General features: G+C 38.0%; 1 protein-coding gene across 1 annotated transcript; it reads right to left on the bottom strand.

The window, feature by feature from the left end:
- Positions 1 to 314: 314 nt before the first annotated feature.
- pitpnc1b (phosphatidylinositol transfer protein cytoplasmic 1b) lies at positions 315 to 19,791 on the bottom strand. Its single transcript, XM_065261214.2, has 10 exons — positions 19,322 to 19,791; positions 17,005 to 17,153; positions 11,619 to 11,707; positions 11,441 to 11,448; positions 11,235 to 11,306; positions 7,825 to 7,917; positions 5,562 to 5,717; positions 5,230 to 5,293; positions 4,999 to 5,085; positions 315 to 4,317 (listed from the first exon to the last, which is right to left on the bottom strand). Exons 1-10 carry the CDS (start codon positions 19,367 to 19,369, stop codon positions 4,163 to 4,165), a joined length of 921 nt encoding a protein of 306 aa, XP_065117286.1. The 5' UTR covers positions 19,370 to 19,791; the 3' UTR covers positions 315 to 4,162.
- Positions 19,792 to 24,156: the final 4,365 nt, after the last annotated feature.

Genomic DNA, 24,156 nt, shown 5'->3' with positions numbered 1-24,156 from the left:
AGCAGGAAGAGTGAATAGTGAGGATGGAGAGAAATCGAAAGTGTTAGATAACCAGAGGTTTAACAGAACAGCCTGGAGTCTTTTGAGTGCTACTAGAAGACTCCAGGAAGCGTGGATTCAATCTCTGTCTTCCACATCCCTTCATCAGTAAGATAAAAAGAAGAAAATAAAATGAAAGCAAGTAATGATGAATATAGCAATAGCCACAGGAGGAAGCAGCGAGCCTTTTTGCAATTACATGTAATGAGAAAGAAGAAAGTTACTGATGACAGCAAAAAAGAGACAGTTCTTAGAAGACTTAAAACACATCTTCAAACATTCTTAGACTTTTGTCTACAAAGTCACTTTTTATTGAGTCTTTTACTCCTCAAATAAGTGAGGATGTGATATGATTTGTTTTGCTAGCATACCGTTAACTGGAATGATTCTTTATAATAAAACTTCCATTTTTTCACAAAATGATAATCTTCATGCTTTTTGGCAAGACCTTTGCCCAAGACGTTACAAAAAAAATATTGCTAGTTTAAAGGTAATTTGTGTAATTTTTTCAATAAGACTTTTTCTTTTCTATTCTTTTCATGTGAAGAGATGAAGTAAGCCATTTGTAGGTTGATATCCTTACAAATTGCAAATGTTAGCTCAACCACTGATGTGAATTTGGGGCGTAGCTAATTTTTACACACTTTACCTTTAAAGATAGAATAACTATAGACAAACACAAAACAAAGGCCCATTCACACCGAGACTATAACGTAACAATAACTAGATTAGCATCCGCAGCAACGGAAAATAACATTATGCTAATCTACAGTTTTTATACCTTAAATGCGTGAGCCCTTTAATCAAATAGATGCTTTCAATAGTTGCTTTTCCATTACCCTTCAAATTGCACAAATTGAAATTGCAAATTAAAAGTACGCCTAATGAAAAAACCCGTCAACTGCGCAAAAACCTCAAAAATTCGAAAAGGAAATACCGTATTTTCCGCACTATAAAGCGCACCGGATTATAAGGCGCACCTTCAATGAATGACCTATTTTAGAATTTTTTTAATATATAGGGCGCACCGGGTTATAAGGCGCATAGAATAAAAGATACTGCAATACGTTTGACTGGGTTTGCGTTATGCATCCACTAGATGGAGCTGTGCTAAGGGAATGTCAGATAAAGTCAAACTTTATTAAGCCTTCTGAAAACTCAGTTCACCATGGTGACGTTGTTCAAACGTTGATGTGCATATCAACAATATCTCCCAGCCTTGCTCACTCTTCTCCCAAACGTGGAAGGGAACTTTTCCCTAATTCAGTAAACATGTTGTAAATGAAACAGTCTGATCCTGGCGCCGCCGAAGCGTCCTCGCGCAAGCCGGCCGCCGAAGCGCCCTCGCGCCCGGAGTTTGCCTTGATCCATATATAAGGCGCTCTGGATTATAAGGCGCACTGTCATTTTTTGAGAAAATTAAAGGCTTTTAAGTGCGCCTTATAGTGCGGAAAATACGGTGTATATTTTTGTTCTGAAGTGATCTGTTCCACTAGGGCTGCACGATTAGGACAAAAATCATAATTGTTGATTATTCACCTTGATATTGTTATTACAATTGAAGAGTTTCGTTGCAAAACGAGATAAATCGATTTTTTAACATTTTTGTCAAAACATGTTTATTATTATGTTCTCATGTTATTATTTTGTTTTATGGTGCTACTTAGCTGTATATTTTAAGTTATGTAGGTTTAAATCAAAACAAACCATCTGCAGTTGAATTGATATTAATTGGAATGCACAACCAAAAAACGAGATTTCTGAAAAAAAAAACGGGGTTATCTCGTTTTGCAACGAAACTCTTCAATTATTATTACTGATTAATAGATTTTTACATTGAAGTTTTGAACTTTCTGTGAAGGAGCTGCATGGTAAATTCTAAACATCCAAAACGTAATAATATAATGTAGGGCTGTAACGATTAATCGAGCAAATGCGCATTTTCTCAATTAATGAATTTTAACTATATTACGGTGAAATCTCGGCACATCCCAAAGCCAGGTGGTGCTCTCGTGCAGAAACTCCCTTTGTGCAACAGAAGTAGCATTACAAACGCTATTCCAGGAAATGTCTATAAGGATATTTATATTTCTGTTCTTCAAATTGTTTCCGGTATTTTCATGATAATAAATGATAATAAGTGTTTCTTTTTTAAATGCATGTTATAAACGACTCGGACTCATAATGATTTTAGATTGATTAGGACTTCGTACTGACCAAAACACTGTAGTACACACACAAGCTGTGCATGAAACACAGAATCGATTTAATACAGGCATTTTTAATGGGACACGCTATTAATCGTTACAGCCCCAATTTAATGTAAATAACAAATAATTATGGAAGTTATGTTGTTAGTAAAAATAATCTAAAACGAACGGCTAAAGGACACGTCAACTCATTAATTTTGAAATCTTTGATTTACCAATGTATTTGGTGCCCAAACTGCCGAAATGCACAGAAATGAGCACAAATGGACAGCTGTAATTAAGGCTTTTGGCGATTATGTAATAGGGTATTTGCGCAACTTACTTCTGCATTCCTGTTAAACATAAGCCTCTTTCACACAGTAATTCTGATAAATTACCATCAATTTACCAGAATGAATTTACCAGTAAATACAAAAATGTGCTGTTCACACATGCAGCGACGTTCCGTCTTTTTAGCAGTAAGACATCATTCACACATCAGTATCAAAATACCGGTAAACTCTGTGAGAAAGCGGAATTTACCTGTGGCGCGCGGCTGGCGAGCTCAGTGTCATATTCGTAAACAATGGCGGGTTATGACTTAATATCCACGGTCCGTATTTTGTTGTTTTCACATTTGTGGCAAACGCTGACGGTTGCAAAGTTGCTCGTGACCAAAAAACATTGCGTTTAATAGATTTTACATTGAATTTTTGAAATGTTTTATAACTTTCTGTGAAGCAGCTGCATGGTAAATTCTAAACATCCAAAACTTAATAATAATATAATGTAAATAACAAATAATTATGATTTGTTTAAAAAAATCTAAAACGAATGGCTTAAGGACACATCATGTATTTGGTGCCCAAACTGCAGAAATACCCAGAAATTAGCACAAATGGACAGCTCTAAGTTAGGCTTTTGACAAATATGTAATAGGGTATTTGCGCAACTTACTTCTGCATTACTGTGAAACATAGTTGATCGCTTCCGGTTCTGTATGCTCTATCCTGACATAGTGATATTTTTATACGTGAAGCCTTCAGGACCTACCAAAGATGGGAATAACCAATATCCAGTATGCTCGTTAACCTCTTAAACCTAAGTAAAAGAAAATTTACTTACTTTTTTAACTTTTAGCTTTTGACAAAAGGATTTTCTTCTCACATATATTCAGATATTAAAATAAAAAATAGCATAACAATAATAGTAATGCTACGAATAACAATAACAAGCTACATTCCGGCAACTCTATAAGCGATCAACCCAGTTTTCTGGTTTGGTCACGTGACGTTCGACATAAACCCTGTTGTAGTTGTAATCCCTATTTTTCGATTAATTGTGCAGCCCTATGTTCCATTATTATTTTCTTTATATAGTTCAAACAGTTTTTAAAGCTTAATCTTAACTGTTATCATTATTGTCCATAGTGTGAATGGGCATCTTCACAATTCCAGGTGTAATGTTTACCCTTATACAACAAAGCTTACAATTCATCCGTTTTAGTCTTATCACCCTGAGTACTATTGATAAAGATCCCAAATGTCCTGTGCGACTATAAGATCAGTTATTATGCAGGATCAAAGGCCAGAAACCCACCCATAATTTCAACTAGTTGTCTCACTGGAGCAGATTGCTGGTTCTCTCTCTCAGTCATGTGGGTCTGTGTAACAAACCACTTCCATCTGCAAACCTATTCATTTACAATATGCTCTCCATGAGGAATGCGATAAACAATTACATATTCACATATTTGAGAGTAAATGTTCATATTTCTAGTATACAACATGGAATGTTATTTTATTCGTTCATGCCTGTTTTGTAGCGGTAGTCCAGGATTTTGATAAATGATGATCTGTCATGGTTCCATGAAATTGAAGTGGCAGAGGTTCAGACAGATCTGTATTCGTGGGGTGTAAACAGGTTGAGGGGTTTTACTCCGGAGTAGAGTGTAATCTCATAGGGCTCTTGAGAGATGATGTGCAGGATGACGAGTCTGGGATGTCCAGGGTCTTCACCCCCATCTTTTTCAGTGACGATTCATCCGTAACAGAGATGGAGCGTGTGAAGGTTGGGCGCTTTGTGGAATCTAAAAAAGGAGACGAGGCTGTAATTGTTGTGCGATAGCAGCATGACTACAAACGATTAGATGTTATAGACAGAAATGTAATGTGTCTAAAGAGCTTTTGATCGACACAGATGTTTCTGACTCAGTATCCTTACTGTGCTGCAACAGCGATGTTAGATGAGTCATGACTTCCATATTAACCACAAAGTTGCGTCACAGTCCTGACTAATCTCTGTTGGTTTTTGAGCACTGCGATGCAGTGTAAGACTTTCGCCAACAGAGGGCAGTGTAATAACTGACACAAATCAGGTGAAAACATTAAAAATATGGGATTCAATATGTACTGGTGAATGCAAAATGAATGAGAATTTTTTAGGATTCTGCACCCATATATGCACATTTGTTACATAACTATGCCAACTCCTTTGCACATAAACATTGTCCTGTATTGAAAAAATGCAAATCAGATGCATTATACTAGTGGTCTCAGACCCTGCTGTACAGAAATGTGCAATTGGTTTGGCATTAGTGGTCGATTCATGAAGCAGCCATGAAGAACACATATCCAAGAAACTGTTAGGCCTTGTATTTTTATTATTCTTCTCTGATGTTTCGTCCCTCTCTGTCTCTCTGCATCTCTCACACATTTTTTCACTCTCTTTTCTGTACACTTAGCATTTACTCCTTCTCCTGATGTGTTACCTGTGCATGTGATATCATTCTTCAGTTTGCTGTTGGTTTCCTCCTGCGATATCTTCTCATACTCTCTCACCTTTTCGAGCGTCATTCCTGCATGTACAAATATTGGTTGTACATTCACATTGTATTTTCAAAGAAATAAATATGTGAGCGCCAAGCCCCAGATCAGGATTTTGATGTATAAAAAAATAACAAGGCACATGGTTAATTGCAATTATGGGGCATTGCATTTACCATGCCACTCGTCAATCCATGCCACGGCCTGTCTGTGTCCCACCAACAGAATGTCACGAATGTTCTAAGATGAAATCATAACATGCCAAAATGTAATGGAAGTGACTGGAAAAAAAGGAATGACGTAGGACAGAGCTATTCAATTCTGGTTCTGGAGGGTCACTGTCCTGGGACTATAATTAAACACATCTCAATCAATCAATAAAAGTTTTGAGTTAATTAAATGTACAGGCTGGTTTGGTTGAATATTGTACTTGGCCCTCCAAATTAAAATTGTATAGCTCTGATGAAATGCATGGCAATAGTGATACTAGTGATGTTGTTAGGAATACCCTGTGAATGAACTCCTCTGTTCTTCCCTGGAAGCCATAGACCTCAAAGCTACAGGTGACTCTCTTGTAGGAGCACATGATAGGATTACTGGTGTTCCTCCATCCGTCCACTAGGGGTCCCCGACCTGTTTTCTCTGATACCCAATTGTTTAGATCCTGTTGGAAGTGGATATACAAAAACTGCTGAGGGAAATTATTGGTGCTTGTGTGTGCAAGTTTTTCTGTCCCTGTGACATTCACATTTTTGTAAATTTACACATCAACTCATGGGGACTTGTGTCACTGGTAAACAAGCCTATAAATCGAACAAAAATGTATTTTTTTGAAAATCTAAAAATGTTAAAAATTACGAGAAAAATGTAATGTCCCCACAGTAATAATAAACCAGAATGCAGATGCACGTGTGTGTGTGTGTGTGTGTGTGTGTGTGTTACATGCAGTGATTGCATTGTACACATAGTGGAGGTGTGACATTATATTTAATCGCTTATCACATGACCTTTGAAAGAAAAACATTACGTAGATTGTTTGGTGGAAAATAACACAGATATTCATTTAAATATACTGATCAAATGGAATAAAAACTGTTAATTATAAAATGGGTAAACATGCCTTTTCCCTAGTATATTTAAAAAGTTGTCAGTAACATTAGGCTAGTTTTTGATCATTATTATTGGAAAAAAAAGAGGAGCTCACACATGCAAAAACCACTAAACGCCACCTCTGTCAAAAATTAAATAATAATATAAACAAATGCTCTCAGCACGTATTATATGTTCATAAAAAAACCTCCGCTTAATCCCGGCCTCAGGCCATTAGAAATCCTGCTTTGTTGGCAGCAGTGGCGTAGCCACGGGTGTGCCAGGGTGTGCCGGTGCCACCCACAACCTAAACATGTTTACTAAACTTAGGCTATTGTTGTTTCCTTAGAATATATGTATATTTTTAAAATCAACTTTTCACGTCTAAGTTAAAAATATTTTAACTGACCCCTTGTGTCCATGGCGACACGTCATGATTGTCACGTGACACTCCGCAGCCACAATAACTAACCGATGTATGGTGCATGGTTAACTTATATGCTTATGGTTAATAATTTTGCACAGTATTTATGACAATAAATGTGGCACACCCAGATTTTCAGATGCACACCCAGAGTCTCTTTTCTGGCTACGCTACTGGTTGGCAGAATCCGCTAAATGTCACATTGATTTTTCAGTAAAGGTTTCTAAATGCACAGAAGATTAATTGGATGAACGATGGCACACGATACGAAACTTGGGTCCCTTGTGAGTGCTTGGATCTGAATGCCAAATGTGGCAGTCACAACATGGATCATGGATCATGATATCCCCCCCAATGTGTGGATCAGTTTCTTAATTTTTCAATTTTCTTTCATCATTTGCAATGTTTCTAGTTGCATCTTGAGTGATTTTGTTTACTATGTCTTGTCCAAAGAAGTGGATTGCACTTCCAAGTTAAATACCCATGAAATGACTAAAGTGACATTTGTGAAAATAAGATGTTTTAGTTACTGACAAAAAACTTTTTCATTGCCATTAAAGTGAAATTACTTAAACATAACGGCCTGATAAAAAAATGCTCATTTACTCACTTTTACATTTGAACTCCTCAATTCAAGAATATCTTTGAATAAAATTTTATTTACAACACCTTACTTTTCTTTTAATGGATGTGCATTATTTTTGTATGCTATTTAATTTATAAAACCACTCTTTATAGTACAGTATATCCAGCATATATAGAAATAAGCCCTATGTGTAAAGTGTGATTGTTGAAAGTTCGGCATTTCTTTAGAATGTAATAATAGCTTGCCTTAACTTCTTTTCAACAAGTCTGAGCTTGTCTTTGGTTTATTTCAACTGTTTCTTTTTTACTCTATACTGTAATCCTTCGAATTTATTTTCTCTTTACTCGGCTTGTAACAGCTGTGGACAAGAGTCTGCGCATGACTTAAGTATGTGGGTGTAACATAAAAACATTCTTCACTCTGATGTATTGTTCGACCATTAAAATAGAACCAGATTTGAATGCAACGTACAGCTGAGGAACGTGCCTTTTATTATATCTTTCCTGCCGTTTCTGTTTGTATTTATGTGTGTTTATATAATGCTGTGCGTTTCTGTTGTGCCACACATTAACTTTGCGGGCATTCACAGTGCACGATTCAAAAGATCACTGTAGTGCTATGGTGGTTATGTTTCACCATGTATTTATTCATATATGAACGTGTATGTAGTACCTCTGTTGACTTGTAATGCTTCTCAGGGATTGGATCACTCAAAATGTCTAAAAAGCAGACACTGTCCTTTGGGGTGGGCTTATCACCAAACACCTGCACAGGAGACATCAAACAGCACGGTCAGACAATCCAACAATATATCTCTGTTTTCTAATGCTACACAGTGCCATAGCAAAATAACAGTGGAGCACGAGGGCGCTCGCATTGAAGACAAAGGGAATCTGTTTTGGTGAGTGCTCCGTTTCTCATAGGAGTTTTATTATAATTTCACACAATATTCACCAGTTAGGCATTCTGTACCACCACATTACAGAACCACAACGCACTACGTAATAACAAAAGGCCATGGGCAGAGACTTTGAATTAATGCAAAAAACATGGAAACAACCACTGCAAAGTCAAGTCTTCTACAGGCTGAAGTGCTGAATTATGCAAAGTACTGCAGGCCAGTGGAGCTTTACTTTGTGTCGGTGTAGGTCAGTGGAAAAAGAAACCCACCAGATTGCAAAATGCAGAATGCTCTGATCGTGCAGCATTGCAGGTGCTGTAGTTTGCACCCGCTGGAATGCAAAAGAAAACTAAACCAGTGAGCAATAAAAAAAATAGTGTTATTCTTGTTTTGATCTCTGTCAAACACTTTTAATGTAGGTTATGCGAGTTAAAACAAAACGATTATTTGAGCATTTTTACTCTCACCCCTCGTGAGAAAAGCTGCTGCAGTGTTTACAGTTCGCCCTGTATGTGATGTTGACACATACACCAGTATTTCCATTTGCTTGAGTCTGCTGGTGTTATGAAACTTGTGGTGAATGTGCCTGCATGCAAAACAAACGCTGATGTTCATTTTGGGGTTATCTATGTTAAGCAAGCATGCACACGTGCGCATAAGCAGGGTCTACTATGTCCTCAAATAAAGTACAATGTCAAAGTATGACTCTTGTTTAGGTGGTTAAATAAGAAAAAATAGAATAAAATATAAGTTGACCTTTATTTTTAATCTCCAAATATCTAGTTTGTGTGAGATTTAGATGTAAGGTCAAGTGAAGGAAAATATCATTTGCCTGTTTTGAGTACACAGTGTGAGGTGAGATTTCTTTACTATTCAAACAACTGCATGGATGTTTGTATTAGCGAGTTTGTCTGTTGAAGTATGCTTAGTGAAAGTTGGTTCAGTTGCTAGAAATTTTTTTTTAAGTATTAATAAGAAAACTCACACCCCCACATCTCTCTCTGTCTCTCACAGACTCGCTCATTACATCTTTGAATCACCGCTTTGTGGCAGGTTGGCTCTTGTTTAAGCTTTAGTTTTCATTTCCCAATAACAGAGAGCACTCCAGGGCAACTGCCTGTCTCTCTCATTCGCTGAACACAAACAAACACGCACACACACACAACAAACCAGTAATACCCGGTTATAATAATAATAATAGCTCCTCCACTCAAAAAATAAACCCTATCGAACAAAGTGAATAGGTGGCCTACTGATATTAAAGGCAGCTGTTTATAAGTTCATATAATTATCTGCCGTCTACTTATGAATGAAATAAAGGTCCTACAATGTTCTTTCTTGAGCTTTATGGTTTTATAAATTACCTTTAACGTCAACAGAAGTTTTATGTTGCATTAAAAGTTCTTAATAGTTGAAAAACTGTTTCTTCAGGTATAAAAGGTAAAGGCATCATGAAATCAGACTAACTAAGTGGCTGGTTTGCCAACCGTCACCAAACACCACAAGACGAAGATTGCACAGAGGCTAAGCATTAACGCTAATATTGTTGTAAAAAACTTTCAATTTCTTTCAATCAGTTGGCATCACAGGATGTCAATATGTCACCAGGAAGCCGTTGGGATTATTTTTGTATTGGATATATCAAACTCTCAAACTGGCGGAAACAGTTGACTTGCATTGTATAAATAACAAAGCACTGGGGTTTCTGTAAAATAGGTTCTTTATTGTTAGACTAAAGAAAAAATGTCAGCAACATATCCTGTGGCCTGAGGGTAAATAGCAATTTTTTATTTGTTTGTACACAAACCTTTATAAAATGTGTGCACTTCATAATTTTTTTTTTATTCTTGTGCCCTCCTCGAATTACCTCGCGTATTTCATGTCACGAGAAAGGGCACGAGGGTGCTTTCTAAATTGGCAGTTGACGATGGTTACGTTAAACCATCGCGATGGACGATGATATCGTTGGGGGGGTATTTTAATTTTTTGTTATTATTCGTTATTATGTAATTATTATTCGTTATTTTACTTTATTACTTCCACTTAAGAAGAGTTGTGCACTTTTTATTTTAATATATATTTTTGCATAAACACTATTTTGTACTTAAAAGCTATAATTTCGTTATTTTACTAACCCAATGACTCCTCTGCGCTTTTCAATAGGTTGCACGTAAATATCTGTGCATATGTGCCACCAGTACTCCGTCAGAGCGGGTCTTTAGCACCGCGGGGAGCAGCCAGCACTTCAATCGTCAGCTTATTAAAACTAGACAAAGTGAACAAGTTGGTATTTCTCGCCAGAAACATCGAAATTTAAACATGGTCTGTGTATGTAAATCACACTGAATTCTGGGTTTATATATTAATCTGCCGCTTCAGTGCAGTATAGCCACATAGCTTTTTACAATAAGCACGAACTCCCGAGTCACTGCAATAGTCTACTAATAAATTATTAATATGGGCTGTTTTCTTGTACAAAATAAAATTTTTAAGTTAAACGTACAAATTGTAAAAAGACAAGATTCTAGCAATATCAAGATCAAATGCCTGACAGGATATTTTCACAGACTAATACACGTCACGTCTCGGGCATAGACTACAGTATTTAAAATATCATATATGCATTAGTTATATTTTAAGTTTAATTTATAGAGCAATTCCCGCAAAGATTTTAGGTTAACTTTAGTCTATAGAAGATAGTTCGTTTATGTCGACTAGCAGCGGAGTGTGGTGGGGCTATGGCATCGGCCATCGGCACAACCCTAGTGCTTTCAGAGACTAGTTTCTGCCCAGGAAAAAATGGGATGATTACCAATTAGCAACATGGCCCAACTTCCAACAATTCAATCAGTTTTTGAGGGACAAAATCACACTCTACCTTTTTTCCTCATTTTAGAAGCCGTTTCACTTGGATATATGCCAATTGCTACTTCATGGTGACTTAAAAGATAAGAAAGTTTAGTTTTTCTAAGAAACTAGAGTCACATGATTTTTGTATCGCAAATGCCTTTGCAAGGACATGGACGCTACATGTGACGCCAATGAAATGTTGGTCTCCTTTAAGAGGATTAACTCCTGGAAGTAAACACTGTGTGTGTGTGTGTGTGTGTGTGTGTGTGTGTGTGTGTGTGTGTGTGTGTGTGTGTGTGTGTGTGTGTGTGTGTATCATACTCTCACTCACATTTGGGCTGCACCCATTGTCGTTCTTGAAGTGGGTTTCAATCTTGACGTTGAGCCTTGGAAGGAAGGAACACTTGTGGAACGAACCGAGAAAGAGAGAGAAAAGTGGGAAGGAAAAAGCGAGTTGATTATGTCATATGTTCAGCGGGCATGTGAGCCCACAGCAGACTGTATGAATCTGAGCTGCTAACGCGTGACAATACTTACCGTGTACTCTATGGTTAAACGCCAGTGGATGGAAAACGGAGAGGAATACAAAAAGTGCGTGTTAGATCACTGCTGCTTAGTGGTGCATTTAGTAAGATGTAATTGATATGGGTGGCATGTGATGAGGAAGGTTAATATTCAAACACTGTATTTAATGTAATAGAGTCCTTGAACTGACCTGTTATGGTGTAAGGATAGAAATTCCAAGCTGTTTCTGTCACATAAAAAACCATGGGAATAAACTTGCTCATCCAGGTGGGCAATTTGCTAAACAAAGACAAAAAGGGAAATAACATAACATGAGATAAATGACAGTATACATATGTACATACAAACAGCATTCGTTCAGTTGAATATTCAGTCTGGGTTACTCCTGGTTTGGACAGTACTGGTGCTGGTCACTTAGCTGGTGAAGTTCATTTACCAGTATATATTTATCCATTTGGCAGACAGTTTTATCCAATGCAACTTAGAGCTAATTATACATTTTTTTTCTTAGTATTTGTTAGGGATGCACCGATACCGATACTGGTATCGGGTATCCGCCTCGATACCACATTTTCTAAAGTACTCGTACTCGTTAAAAGTCCCCCGATGCCTGGAATCGATACCACAGTTTGAGAAATGTCTATGTTTGAGCGGCGTGTAAGGGGTTAATGCCTCGTGTTGTCCAAAGAGGCAGAGTTTACAACAAACTGGAAAACTAGTCCTTTGGTTTTTTGTTAAATTATATGACTAAAGCTGTTACCTGTAAATTTAAATCATGTTTTTTTATTAAGTACTCGGTATCGGTATCGGCAAGTACTGAAAGGCAAGTACTCGTACTCGTACTCGTATTCCAAAAAAGTGGTATCGGTGCATTCCTAGTATTTGTGTCCCTGGGTTGGAACGCATGATCTTTTGTGCTGCAAATGCAGTACTCCACCACTAATCCATACAGGAACACTGAGCTGTACAGATTCATCTGATAGTATCTGGTTGAGCTAGATAGGATGTCCGATATGAGTACATACACGTCAGCATGCCATGCCAGATATCCACATTGGAAACTTTACCGGTGACCAGTTGTACTGGTCTGTTCAGCAAGGTGTACTTGCATTCCTTTATACATTACATAATAGATAGTGCATACAGAAATGATATGCAAATGATGAGCAACTTTCGAGAGCGACTACCAATGAGAGTGAACACACAATCTGTGCATCGTTTTGATAATTTGCTAGATAGGGTTTATATGCAAAAAACTTCCTTATTCTGTAAAAACAGATTGCATTGTTTCAGGTTCAGGTGTGCAATTGAACTTTCTTGACACTATGCAACCAGCTTTAACATTACATTAACACTCACCTAAAGCTCTTAGTTATTGTCGTCATTTCAAGCTACTGTCCCTGTTTTTCCAGCAAGTGATGTGGTGAGACCGGTTTTCTGGTTCGGTCATGTTGGTCATGTGACATTTGATACTTTATAGCATTTATCCTTTTACTGTATGGGCCCTATCTTGCACCCAGCGCAATTGACTTTGTCAGTGACGCATGTTTCATTCGTATTTTGCACCGGCGCACAGCGGGTTTTTCCCTCCACAGACGCACGTCGGCAAACTAGGGAATAAACTTGCGCTCCCTGGGCCGTTCAGCGCAAAAAAGGAGGTGTGTTGCGGCGCAAACCATCCCTGATGCTATTTTGCAGTTACAAAAAACAATTGCGCCACTGACCAAAAAAAAAAGTCTAAAGTCAGTGGCGCGTTGCGCGTGGTTCATTATGCTATTTTAAGGGCGCATGCTTGACCATAATGTATAGCGTGCACAACGCGCACACACTTTGCTTATCTAATCTACACAGATGCAACAGTTATTTTTGCAAATCATAAATTGTAACAATAAAAAATATTAACACATGAGATAAGGGGAATCATAGTGGTGAGCATTGTGGTGATATTTTTTATTTATTGTGTGGCTGCGTTAAAAAATTCTCATGCAAATAACGATTAAAATATTTTCATAAGAAACCTTAATGTATATGAACTTGATTTGTAAGTGTACTTTGGGGTTGGACCTTGCTTGCGTTTCTTGGGTCCGATTTCAAAGCCCCCAAACCCTTTCAGCGGTGAGGGTGGATGCATCGATGTCCTCTGCTGGCGTCAGGTCCTGAGGCAGATCCACCTCCCGTTACACGGCGTGCCCGATTTATGCTGGCAAGCTTGGGATTCCACCGTCTCCTGACATCATTGTAGCGCTTGGCGCAACGATGGGGATGCCAGCTGATGAGACAACTGTGGCTATTTCCTCTCACGCCTGTTTAACCTACGCTGATTTGGGCGGGTTTCTCCTATCACCATACAAAACAACTTCTCTGTCTTTGACTGCTCTTACAAGAACGTCGGTCTCCTCGGCTGTGAACCGCTCCTGGCGTCCGCCTGGTAAATCCGTCATAATAATAGCAACCCGCCATGGAACTTCTGCCCTTGCGTTTAAAGGGAATGTTGGATAGCGTTCTGATTGGTTTATTTGACGTTACGCCCAAACCACACCTATGAATAATGAACCTACTTCAGACCAAGCCCTTATTGATTTGCGCCTGGCGCAAGAGTTATTTCTCACGCCGGGAAAATAGCAACAGCGCCCAAGATCCGCCCACAAAGTCACTTGCGCATTGCGCTTCGCACTTGCGTTTCAGATAGTTAAAATAGGGCCCTAAGTGTGTCTAAATAGTTTATGGGACCACTGTGCTTGTTATTTCTTGGTATTTATGTGCATGTGAGATAGAGCGCGCTTGTATGTTAGGGTGAAAGGTTATACAGCCATCACAACATCATCAAGTCTCACTTCCAGGGGTGTCTGGTGCCATCGGTTTCTCAGAAAGAGAGAGAGAGAGAGAGAGAGAGAGAGAGAGAGAGAGAGAGAGAGAGAGGGAGAGAGATAATGAACTCAACAGTGTAAGATAAGACAGCACCGACAGACGTTCAGATTTACAGCCTGAGGACCTAAGTGATGGATGGATGGACAGAGAATGAAAAGAGAAAAGATGTAGATCATTCACGGTCAACCGTTTGTATCACACTTTCTCCCCGTCCTTCATTTTCCATTCTTTAAAACACAGACAATTGCCCACCAAACAACTGTCATTACATAACAAACCGTCAAGGCTGTTTTGATGACACAAGTTAAATTATTCATAATTACAATGTAGCAGTTCAGCATGATGTTCTTGTAAACAGGATATAATGATCTCGTCTGCAGCAATATCAGCATTTGAATTAAACTCGCATGCGATAAGATTTATTTGACCATTAGGAACTTAATGCTCTGCCCTTTTGGTCTTTGCTAACACAATAATGGTTTGAGAAATTTGTTTTACTGCTAGAGGTGCAGTAATTTATATTCTGTACAGCATCTAATGATGAGCGTGTGTGTGTGTGTTTCTGTGTAGGGGGGTCTTTCGTCTTTGTAAAACGAGAATGTAAAGACAAATTGTAAACAAGCAATTACAATAAGTGTGGGTATGTGGGAGGAATGTGTGTACATGATCATATACAGCAGCAGCGTTTTCCTACCGGTTTAGTCTTATGCAACCCAAAAGCCTTCAAGTATCCCTTTAACCAGTGGCGGTCGCGACTGCTCTTCCGAGGGGCGCAAATTCAAAATATGTGTTCGGAATTTAATGTGTTTGGCACGTGTTTTTAAAATATGTGTTTGTTGCGTCATGTAAACCATGTGCATCATGTGTTTTGTCAAAATAAGTGCCTGCTGCACACGCGTCAAAACCGTTTATGATAAAAGAGACGCTCACGTTCACAAAATACACGTGAGACACTACCTTAACAGTAAACTCTGATCACACATGAGATTATGCGACTCTCTGGCAAACGCGAGTGTCTCTTTTTTCATAAACCCTTTAGACGCGTCTGCAGCAGGTACTTATTTTGACAAGACATGTGATGCACATAGGATCATTCGACGTGCAGAACACATATTTTGAAATTAAGAACCACACACATGACAGGCTACATACATGTTGTGACGAACTTCGCATTGTGCGTCCTCGAAAAAAACAGTCACTGGCCGCCACTGCCTTTAACATCATCAAACCTACTTTGTTAATATATTGTTGGCCTAGAATGGACACATAAGCCATAGTTAAAAATATCAAACCAATTGCCATGTATTTTAAGTAAACATAAAAAATATTTCCATTTTAAAGAGTTTGTTTGGTTATTTTGAGTCACGTTGACCTAGAAACACTTTATCCACTGAAGTAGAATAATGATATAATTATTTCTACTATTAAGCATGGCTTCTGTATAATCATTTAAATTTCATTAATTTAATTTTGCGTATGACACAGTATTTGACAGAAGCAGATTTATTTAAAATAAATAACATAAAATATTTAAGAGAACAATAACTGGTAAAGGGAAATAATAGGGTGTATATAAAACATAGTGATGGTATTTAACAATTTAACAACATGCTGTCCTACCGATTTATCTTTCCTAACAAGCTATAGTCATAACTTTCCCAAGGTAAATGTAACATTATGTGACAAGCCTTCCTGCAGTTAAAAAATGGATTGAGTGATTTCATAAGACGATAAATTTTAGCCAGTTGCACTGTATCTTTTACAATTGAGTATAATATAATACTTCTAAAATACCCTCCGATGCCCATTCATGCTTCATTTTATTGCTTTAACTAGCAGTTAAAGGAAGGATCATCTGGGAAAGTGCTCTATAAAGAGCAAGTGCCACGGTGATTTGTCACATAATAGAGCATCAAAACAACATTTAGTTGTTTAATGATGAAACATTTGCATAGTTTAAAAGCTAAGACTATGTTTTATTAAACATAACATACTAAACAATTAAAACTCAAAATTTCTACGAATTATTGCATGCTTCATAAATCTGGCAGTCACTATTTTAACTCAAAGTAATTAAATACATCACCATATAAAATGCATGTATATTATAAAGAGTTTAGATGCAAAACCCTCTAAGTGCGTCTGGAACATTTTCTTGTAAATTAATTTTTTTTAATCAGATTCTACCAACAAACTGGTAATTCTGAATAGCCTGAAACCGGGATTAAGCAGATTTGAGGTGAAAGCATTTGATGGACGTATATAATACCATAGAACAATAGCAGATGGTTAAAAAATTATTGCAAAAGTGGCTAAGAAAAGTAGTTTTGTGGATAAGGTCATTTTTCTATTCTGAGTAGGTTTAACAAAGTACAACGAAAGTTTTTGCAAGTACCCCTGGAATGTGCTTTAAGCTGCCCCCTGGGGTACACAAACTGCCGGCTGGAAATCTCTGTTCCTGTACAGCGATTGTAAGCCAAAGTTTGAACACAGCGGTTCTTTTACTCTCCTGGAACATGAGCTCAACAGGAAGGAGGGAACGCTAGTTTGGAAGGAAAGTAGAAACATGAAAGATAGACACAAAGCTGTGCTGCATCCCTAAATGTGCTCGCTGCAGTCAACTGTAATCACTGGAGGGTGGTTAACGTAAGCCGCGGGCGAAACCGGATCACCCTTGCATGCATGTACATGCATGTGCGCGCGCTCACCTGTTGAGGTAGATTCGTTTCTCTGTGATCTGGCCGGCTCCGTGTTTGGGATCTGTGCATGGCTCATTGCGGACGACCTCCACCCCTTCACCTCCACCGCTTTGTTCATTGCTGTGCTTGCTGATCATATACAGCTGACCGATTCTATACTGAGGAAGAGAAAGAGAGATTTGTGAGTCGGCGCGAGGTGGTTTATTTGTCAGATGCACACCAGTACACAATGCAGCGGTGCTGTAAGCGCACACAATGAAATCTAGTTTCTGCAAACTGTAGAGAAAATAACAGAGATAAGTTTGAGTTAAAGGTTAAAGAAAGGTGCAGTTAAAGAAATAAACACAATATACTGTACAGTCAGAAACACATTGTCATTAAATGGTCCCTAGCTGTCACTGCTGTTAAAATTACACTATTGCACCTAAAGAGTTCATGTTAGTATGTCAGAGGTACATATTGGTGCCAAATGTATACATATATGTACCTAAATGGCACACATAGGACCTTTTTGAAGGGCACTGCCCCAATGACAGCTAGGGACCATTTCATGACCATGTTGTGTTTCATGACAGTGTATGTATTAGGCTAATGTTTTGTTGATTTGAGTTAATATTATTTGGTTACGGCTAGGCATGGGCCGATTACCGGCTTCAAGGTATACCGAGGTTTTAAACAGTCAAGGTTTCAAAACCACTGAAATATTCTGTTATACCGTCTCCAAGGTATGAGCTGTGTTTATACAAAATTCATTAAATCATTAAGTCATGTGACTGATTTGATGTTTACATTTAATATACATTACAAAAAAATTATATATTTTTTGAAAGCATATTATAATTTAAAGGCTTTATTTTTACCCAGCATTTAAAAAATAACACATTTTAGTGTTGCAATGGCAAAACCGTAACACCGTGAAACCGTGGTATTTTTGCTAAAGGTTATCATACCGCCAGAATCTTATACCGGCCCATGCCTAGTTACGGCCACAGGGTGTAGCAAGATGCTTGGATCTATGCATATAAATGAGAAACTATGCAAAGTCAACACAATCCCAAAGCAATGCATAGCTTTTTTACGTTTTAGCAAATAGGTGGCCAATTCATATGCATTGCACATACAAATCTCTTTCATACATTTTGCACAATCTCCATTCGCCATGTGATGGTGAGGTTGGGGTGAACCTTCATGCTTGCTTTTTACTACTACTACTACTAATAATAATAATTATAATACAATTCACATAAAACAAAAGTAAGGGAAATCGCCACGTCAGTTAGTTTTCATGTAAGATTATAGACTGGCCAAACAGGTATGCATAAAATGCATCTGTGAATACAATGTATAATGGGCACGACTGATAATTGACAGGTATTGTAGCATACATGACCCCTAAATAGAATTAATTATAAAGTGCCTTCAATTACTGATAATCATGACGTCAGAGGTTTTTCCAGTCTTGGAGTCAGGTTTTTATACCGAATCTTAACCACAAAACGGAGGGTGGGGATTTCCTTGGAACTACGGTATGCAGCCCGCTGCTGATGTAGACCACGGATGAGGGTTTTTTGGTCAGGTGTGATTGTGTGGACTTGTCTGGACTCAACTAGTAAAAGTTGGCTACTCGAAGAAGTCGAACAATGCACAGACAAAACAATCCTGGCTCATGTCCCTTGAGCAGAAATCCCAAGCCGTTTGTAAGAAAGTCTCTTGTGATTTGTTCTAGCCTTGGGCTGAATAATCCTGCCATTACATAACTGGTCAGACTTGTTTAGGTAACGAAACCGATTAAACAGAAATAGTACACTGTCATAAAGACAGGTACAAAAGCTGTCACTGGGACTGTGCTAATATGTACCATTTGGTACACATATGTACCTTCTGAAGTACAAAATATGCACAAGATGTACTTTTTAAAAGAATCCCACCCAAACAATCTTTCTTGTAACTTTTTTCTGGGAGTGTACAAAACACCAAAACAGATAATCACAGATATACACAGAGGTGATAAACACCCTTGATCAAGTTTGGCAGCTGCAATGACACGGCCTGAACAAACACAAACTAAACAAACACACTTTTGGAATCACACAAGTCAGTTTGGAGCTGACAGGAGAAGGCATGACTTCTCATATCATAAATAGCATGTGACTGTTGAAGACCGTGCGCATTCACGGTTTAAATGTTGCATTGACATCTGTTTAAACAGTGAAGAATAAACATCTTAATTCATGTATGCTTACTTTCATACACGCTAATGGCAGAGAGATGCTTTACACAAATGCAGACATGCAGACCCTAATACGTGTTAAAGTTAGTAACTTACCTCATCGACTGTAAGAGGCATGCATATCCGATACTCCTTTATCAGCATGGTTCACGTTGATGAAATTAGTTTTTATCCTCGTCTTTCTTTGTTTTTCAGACAGACTCCCAATATCTGTTTCCAATTTTCAGATGCGTGTCAGCGTATAAAACTCTGACGTAAAGCAGCAATGCACTCCTGAACTTTACAACGCCTTTTCTGATGTTTCTCTTTGTATGGTCTAGGAACACAATTTGTAAGCAATCCTCTGTGTTTATTTTATTGTTGTCATAGTCCCTTTTTCTCGCTTAGTTTTTCTTTCAGTCCTTCTTCTGCAGTTTTGTAGCATGGATGTGCTCCCTCTTTCAGTCAACATTCAGCTCTCCCGCTCTGTTTTTAATTTGTCTTCAAAGTGATTGCGTATGACTAAAGCTAAACTGAAGCTTCCTCTCTGTACTTCTCGCTTTCTTTTTAGTCATAGAGGAAAACAGGCTGTGGTTTTCATGTGTAACCTTGCCATGTGTTTGGCCCCTCCTTTAACCCTCCCCTTCTCTTAGTTCTGCATTCTTTTCCTACTGTGCTTATCTTACTCTTTTCGTCCTCCCTCGTTCCTTCCACCCCTTCCTTCCCTCCCTCCACCCTCTACCTGACTTTATTTCTTCACAATACCAGCTTTCCTCTCATCTGCTTGATCTCACTCACAAACTCTCAGTCCTACTTTGTAAGTTCTGTCTTGCTCTTTCGATGTATTGATAGCTTTACTTTGACCTACATTATAGAAGTGCACTGTTTGCAATGCAAAATGCACGGTGGTGTTTTAACCAGCTCAGTCTGTGGTCAGTCAAAGTGTGTGAGCTTTTGGTGGAGGGGGGGGTGCTCCGTCCCCATAATGCTTACATTGATACCTCACGTGGAAACTAAATATGAATCTCCACATGAGGAAACTGTATAACAGACCTACTAAATAATTTTTTAGTTTAAGGTTAGGTTTAGATTTATGGTTAAGGGCTATAAAATGGCATTTACATGCAGTCAAAACAGTAAAAGTCAATGGAAAGTCACTGCTAATGGCTGCAAGGCTTTAACGCCCTCTAGCCTGATGTTAATACCGCTCTTATAATGATGCTGTTTTCTGAACCCAGGAAGTCTTACATTGTGCCTTCATCAAAGGAGGAAGTTTATAAAACATTATACCTTACAAAATCCGGCCCCTATTTGCAGTCTGAATGCTTGTGGATTAGTACAGTCTATTGTTTTTCTAACTTACTGAGACTAGTACAACTGGATTTGAGCTAAACTAAACCACACAATCTTAAATATTAGTTGCCTAGGTGCAGGTATCGGTATGTGTTGCATAGAATATATACAATAGAACACAGTACACAATACAATGAAGTGTTTATTTATATAGCACATTGAAAAACAGCCAATGTTCCATAAGGTAAGTATAAAAGAAACAACAACAAAAACACATAAAACAGTAGACAATAGTCACAAGCTGTTAAAAGGGTGGAGTTATATGTAGAATATAAAATAATATAACAAAATCTAAGAATATTATACACAAAATGTATATGTGTGTATGTATGTATGTATGTATGTATGTGTGTGTGTATATATATATATATATATATATATATATGACCTATATATGACCCCAAACAACATTTCATAAGTAAAAAAAAAAAGGTTCCCTTCATCTCAGCGATATAAAACTTTGTTACTTTTCCTAAATAAACCATCTTTACATACACAAAAAAACTGGGCTTGATTCGGTTGTTCTAAAGTTATGTAAAAAAAAAAAATCATTAATCTGTCCCTTGGGGTCAATATGACCCCAATTGAATGTGAATGGGAAATGCTAATTTTTTTACTTTTTTTCCATTTGTCAAAAAATAAATATCAATAAATCCAGCATAAATCTGAAACTTTTGACACAGAAATGAAGGCCTGGTTCTTGTGCACAAATGCAATGCAGAAAACACATGCTCACACAAACACATACAAACACACAAACACACACAGGTATGACTGCCACAGAGAGCATTTGTATGGAATCTGGCAAATAAAATCAGTCACAAATGCAGAAAATAACATATAAAGGGGTGTGACCTAATGCACGCACATGTACACTCACGCACGCACACACGCACGCACGCACACACACACACACACACACACACACACACACACACACACACACACACACACACACACACACACACACACAGAGAGAGTAAAGTTGCCTAATCATAGACCAGTATGTTGCTTTTTGCTTCAATTGCACAGGACGGGTGCTCTTTTAAACTCCATTGGGAAGCAACAAAGTCAACAAAATCACAGAATTTACCGGATTTTCATGTCCAACAAAGGCAGCTCAAATGCGCCAAAAACTTTTATGCAGTCTATCACGCAGACTTTGAAACAGCAAACAGGGAAAACAATAAAAGGCATGACTTACACAGTATCAAGCTAATCTTAACCAACTCCATTTGCCCTAAGTGCTGGAAAAGCACACAGTATAAGCTCGACCGCGATCACTACCTGCTGCTCATTCGGGTCCAAGCTTCTTAATCCTTTATTTGTTCTTCTACTGAAAACCTTGTTAAGGGTGATTTTGTTAGGATAAAATCATATTTTCATCTCGAGATATTTCGTTTGCTTTCACTGATCTGTACCAGGGGCACACTGGCCATCTAGAGCACCGGAACATTTCCTGACGGTCGTTTCGGCCTGCCGTGCAGTCAGCTCATGTTGACGTGATATGGATCGTTTCTCAATCCGAAAGCTCCAGGCTGCATATAGCATCAAGCCTGGTTTATTTAAGTTAACTGAGCATTACATACAACAATTTACAGTGAATTTAGAATAATAGTTAACTAGTTATAATAGTTATAATTCTTGATAACGTATGCCGCCTACAAATGCGACCTCCGAATGCGGCTGCCTTCGGATTGAGAAACGGCCATGATATTAATAAATGACGGACCTCTAAAAATCTACGTATCAGGCAATCGCAGTTCAAAAATGCCACCGCATGACCTTACGCCAGCAGCGCACTGACTTTTGCCTCCATCTGACAAATATGCAGCACAAACGCAAAGGGAAAACAGAGAGAAAAAGTAAGTGACTAAAAAGAAAACCCCTGCTGGTCTGAACACATCAGGCAGATCATTAGCTTATTAAAAAATTAGCAGGTCATTTTTAATAAGTCCTGCTTTTCATGCAACCACAGCGAAACATCAAGGATGATATGTTAAAGGGGACATATTATGAAAATCTGACTTTTTTATGTTTAACTGCTATAATTGTGTCCCCAGTGCTTCTATCAACCTAGAAAATTTGAAAAAGATCAACCCAGTAACTTAGTTTTGGTAAACCATTCTCTGCAAGCATGTGAAAAAATAGGTCATTGTAATTTGGCTCCTATTGTGATGTCAGAATAAGGTAATACCGCCCCCTTTATCTGCACTATCCAACCACAGCACAGCCATTTAGTTCAGAGAGAAATTGAGAGAGAGAAAACAATTCACAACACAATTGAGTTTCAATTGCAACAAACCACCATCATTGTGATCAGTGTTTGCACTTCATCCGCTCATTTGCATTTTAAATGACACACCCAAAACGGCACACTTTTGCTCAGACCTAGATTAAGACTTAGTTTACATCTTAAAAAAAATCTCATAATATGTCCCCTTTAAGTTTATCATTTTATAAAACTTTTATTTTTACAAGAACAGTATCAAAATGCTAATCATGCTTTTTACGCTTTTAATTTGCAGCTTTTAAAAAGGTCTTTTAAAAAATCTATTAATATAAGTATAGATTATTAAATATGTTTGCTTCATTTCATTTAAAATATAAATATTCTAACATTTGAACTGTGTCTCATTACTTTAAAAGGTCAACTGTGTATTTGTCTGTGGTATGGTGGTATACATTGTGTATTCCTAGTAAGTTTTTGAGGGTTCACCTACAGTATAGACATAGACTGCATCTTCACAGCCCATTATTAGGATTGATCACTTGTTGGTCAGTCCCCTTTTCTATATTTTAAATTTTTTTAAATTTGTTCCCAGTCAGATGAACACAGTGGCTGAATTTATAACTTGTCTGGTAGTCTATCTGATATATCAACTAATAATATTAACCTATAAAATTAGGAAGTCCGGTGGAACATGGTGAAAGCAGCAGTCAAGGTGGCCTGGGATGGAGTCAAATTAGTCTCAGCCTCAGACGTCACACCCACAGACTGTTGGCTAAACGTCTGATGTTTTTCGTACACTTTTCGGGAAACCCTGTGGGAATGTCAAAGTCGTCTTTGATTGGTTGAAATAAACCGGATTTCCAGGAGACGAGAGTGTCTCGATTAGTTTCAGTCCCTGGAAAACAAAGCTCTGATGTTCCTTTGAGGAAGAGAATCAGTAATTTGGATAATAATGAGCAGTTATCATGATCAGCTAAACATTGGATTCTCAAAAATATGCAAAGTTCGCGCCATAGACTCTCTAAAAGAAGTCCAAGAGTTTTGCTTGAGGCAGTTAGTGGAGTCAAAAAGTTCGGTTCTCCTGAATTTCTTGTAGGTGTTACAGAGTGGAGAGATATACTTCAAACAGACGTTTAACGGGAGTGTATCATAGGTGTGGCTGTTGATGAAGTGCACAACGTTGTTCTATGGTGAGTAATGTTGTTTATTTAGATGCTATTCGATTGCGGCTGGTTATTTCAATAACTGACTTGTTGCAATCCCGGCTCGTTATTGTGGGGAGTCCGAAACGTGACGCTAGACAAAATAAACTGTGATTGGTTGTTTGACATGTCGATCAAACAGCTCCTGGGCGGGACTTGTCCAG

This window comes from Paramisgurnus dabryanus, chromosome 13, assembly GCF_030506205.2.
Source record: "Paramisgurnus dabryanus chromosome 13, PD_genome_1.1, whole genome shotgun sequence".
NCBI classification, from domain to species: domain Eukaryota; kingdom Metazoa; phylum Chordata; class Actinopteri; order Cypriniformes; family Cobitidae; genus Paramisgurnus; species Paramisgurnus dabryanus.
The sequence above is the reverse complement of the archived record's forward strand: the minus strand, read 5'-3'. Positions and strand labels throughout refer to the sequence as shown.

Coding starts and splice junctions, on each gene's coding strand:
- pitpnc1b (XM_065261214.2), bottom strand. CDS start 19,369: ATGCTGATAAAGGAGTATCGGATATGCATGCCTCTTACAGTCGATGAG. Junction 17,154..19,321: donor TGCCTCTTACAGTCGATGAG/GTAAGTTACTAA, acceptor TCTCTTCCTCAG/TATAGAATCGGTCAGCTGTA. Junction 5,718..7,824: donor AGCATTACAAGTCAACAGAG/GTACTACATACA, acceptor CACTTCCAACAG/GATCTAAACAATTGGGTATC.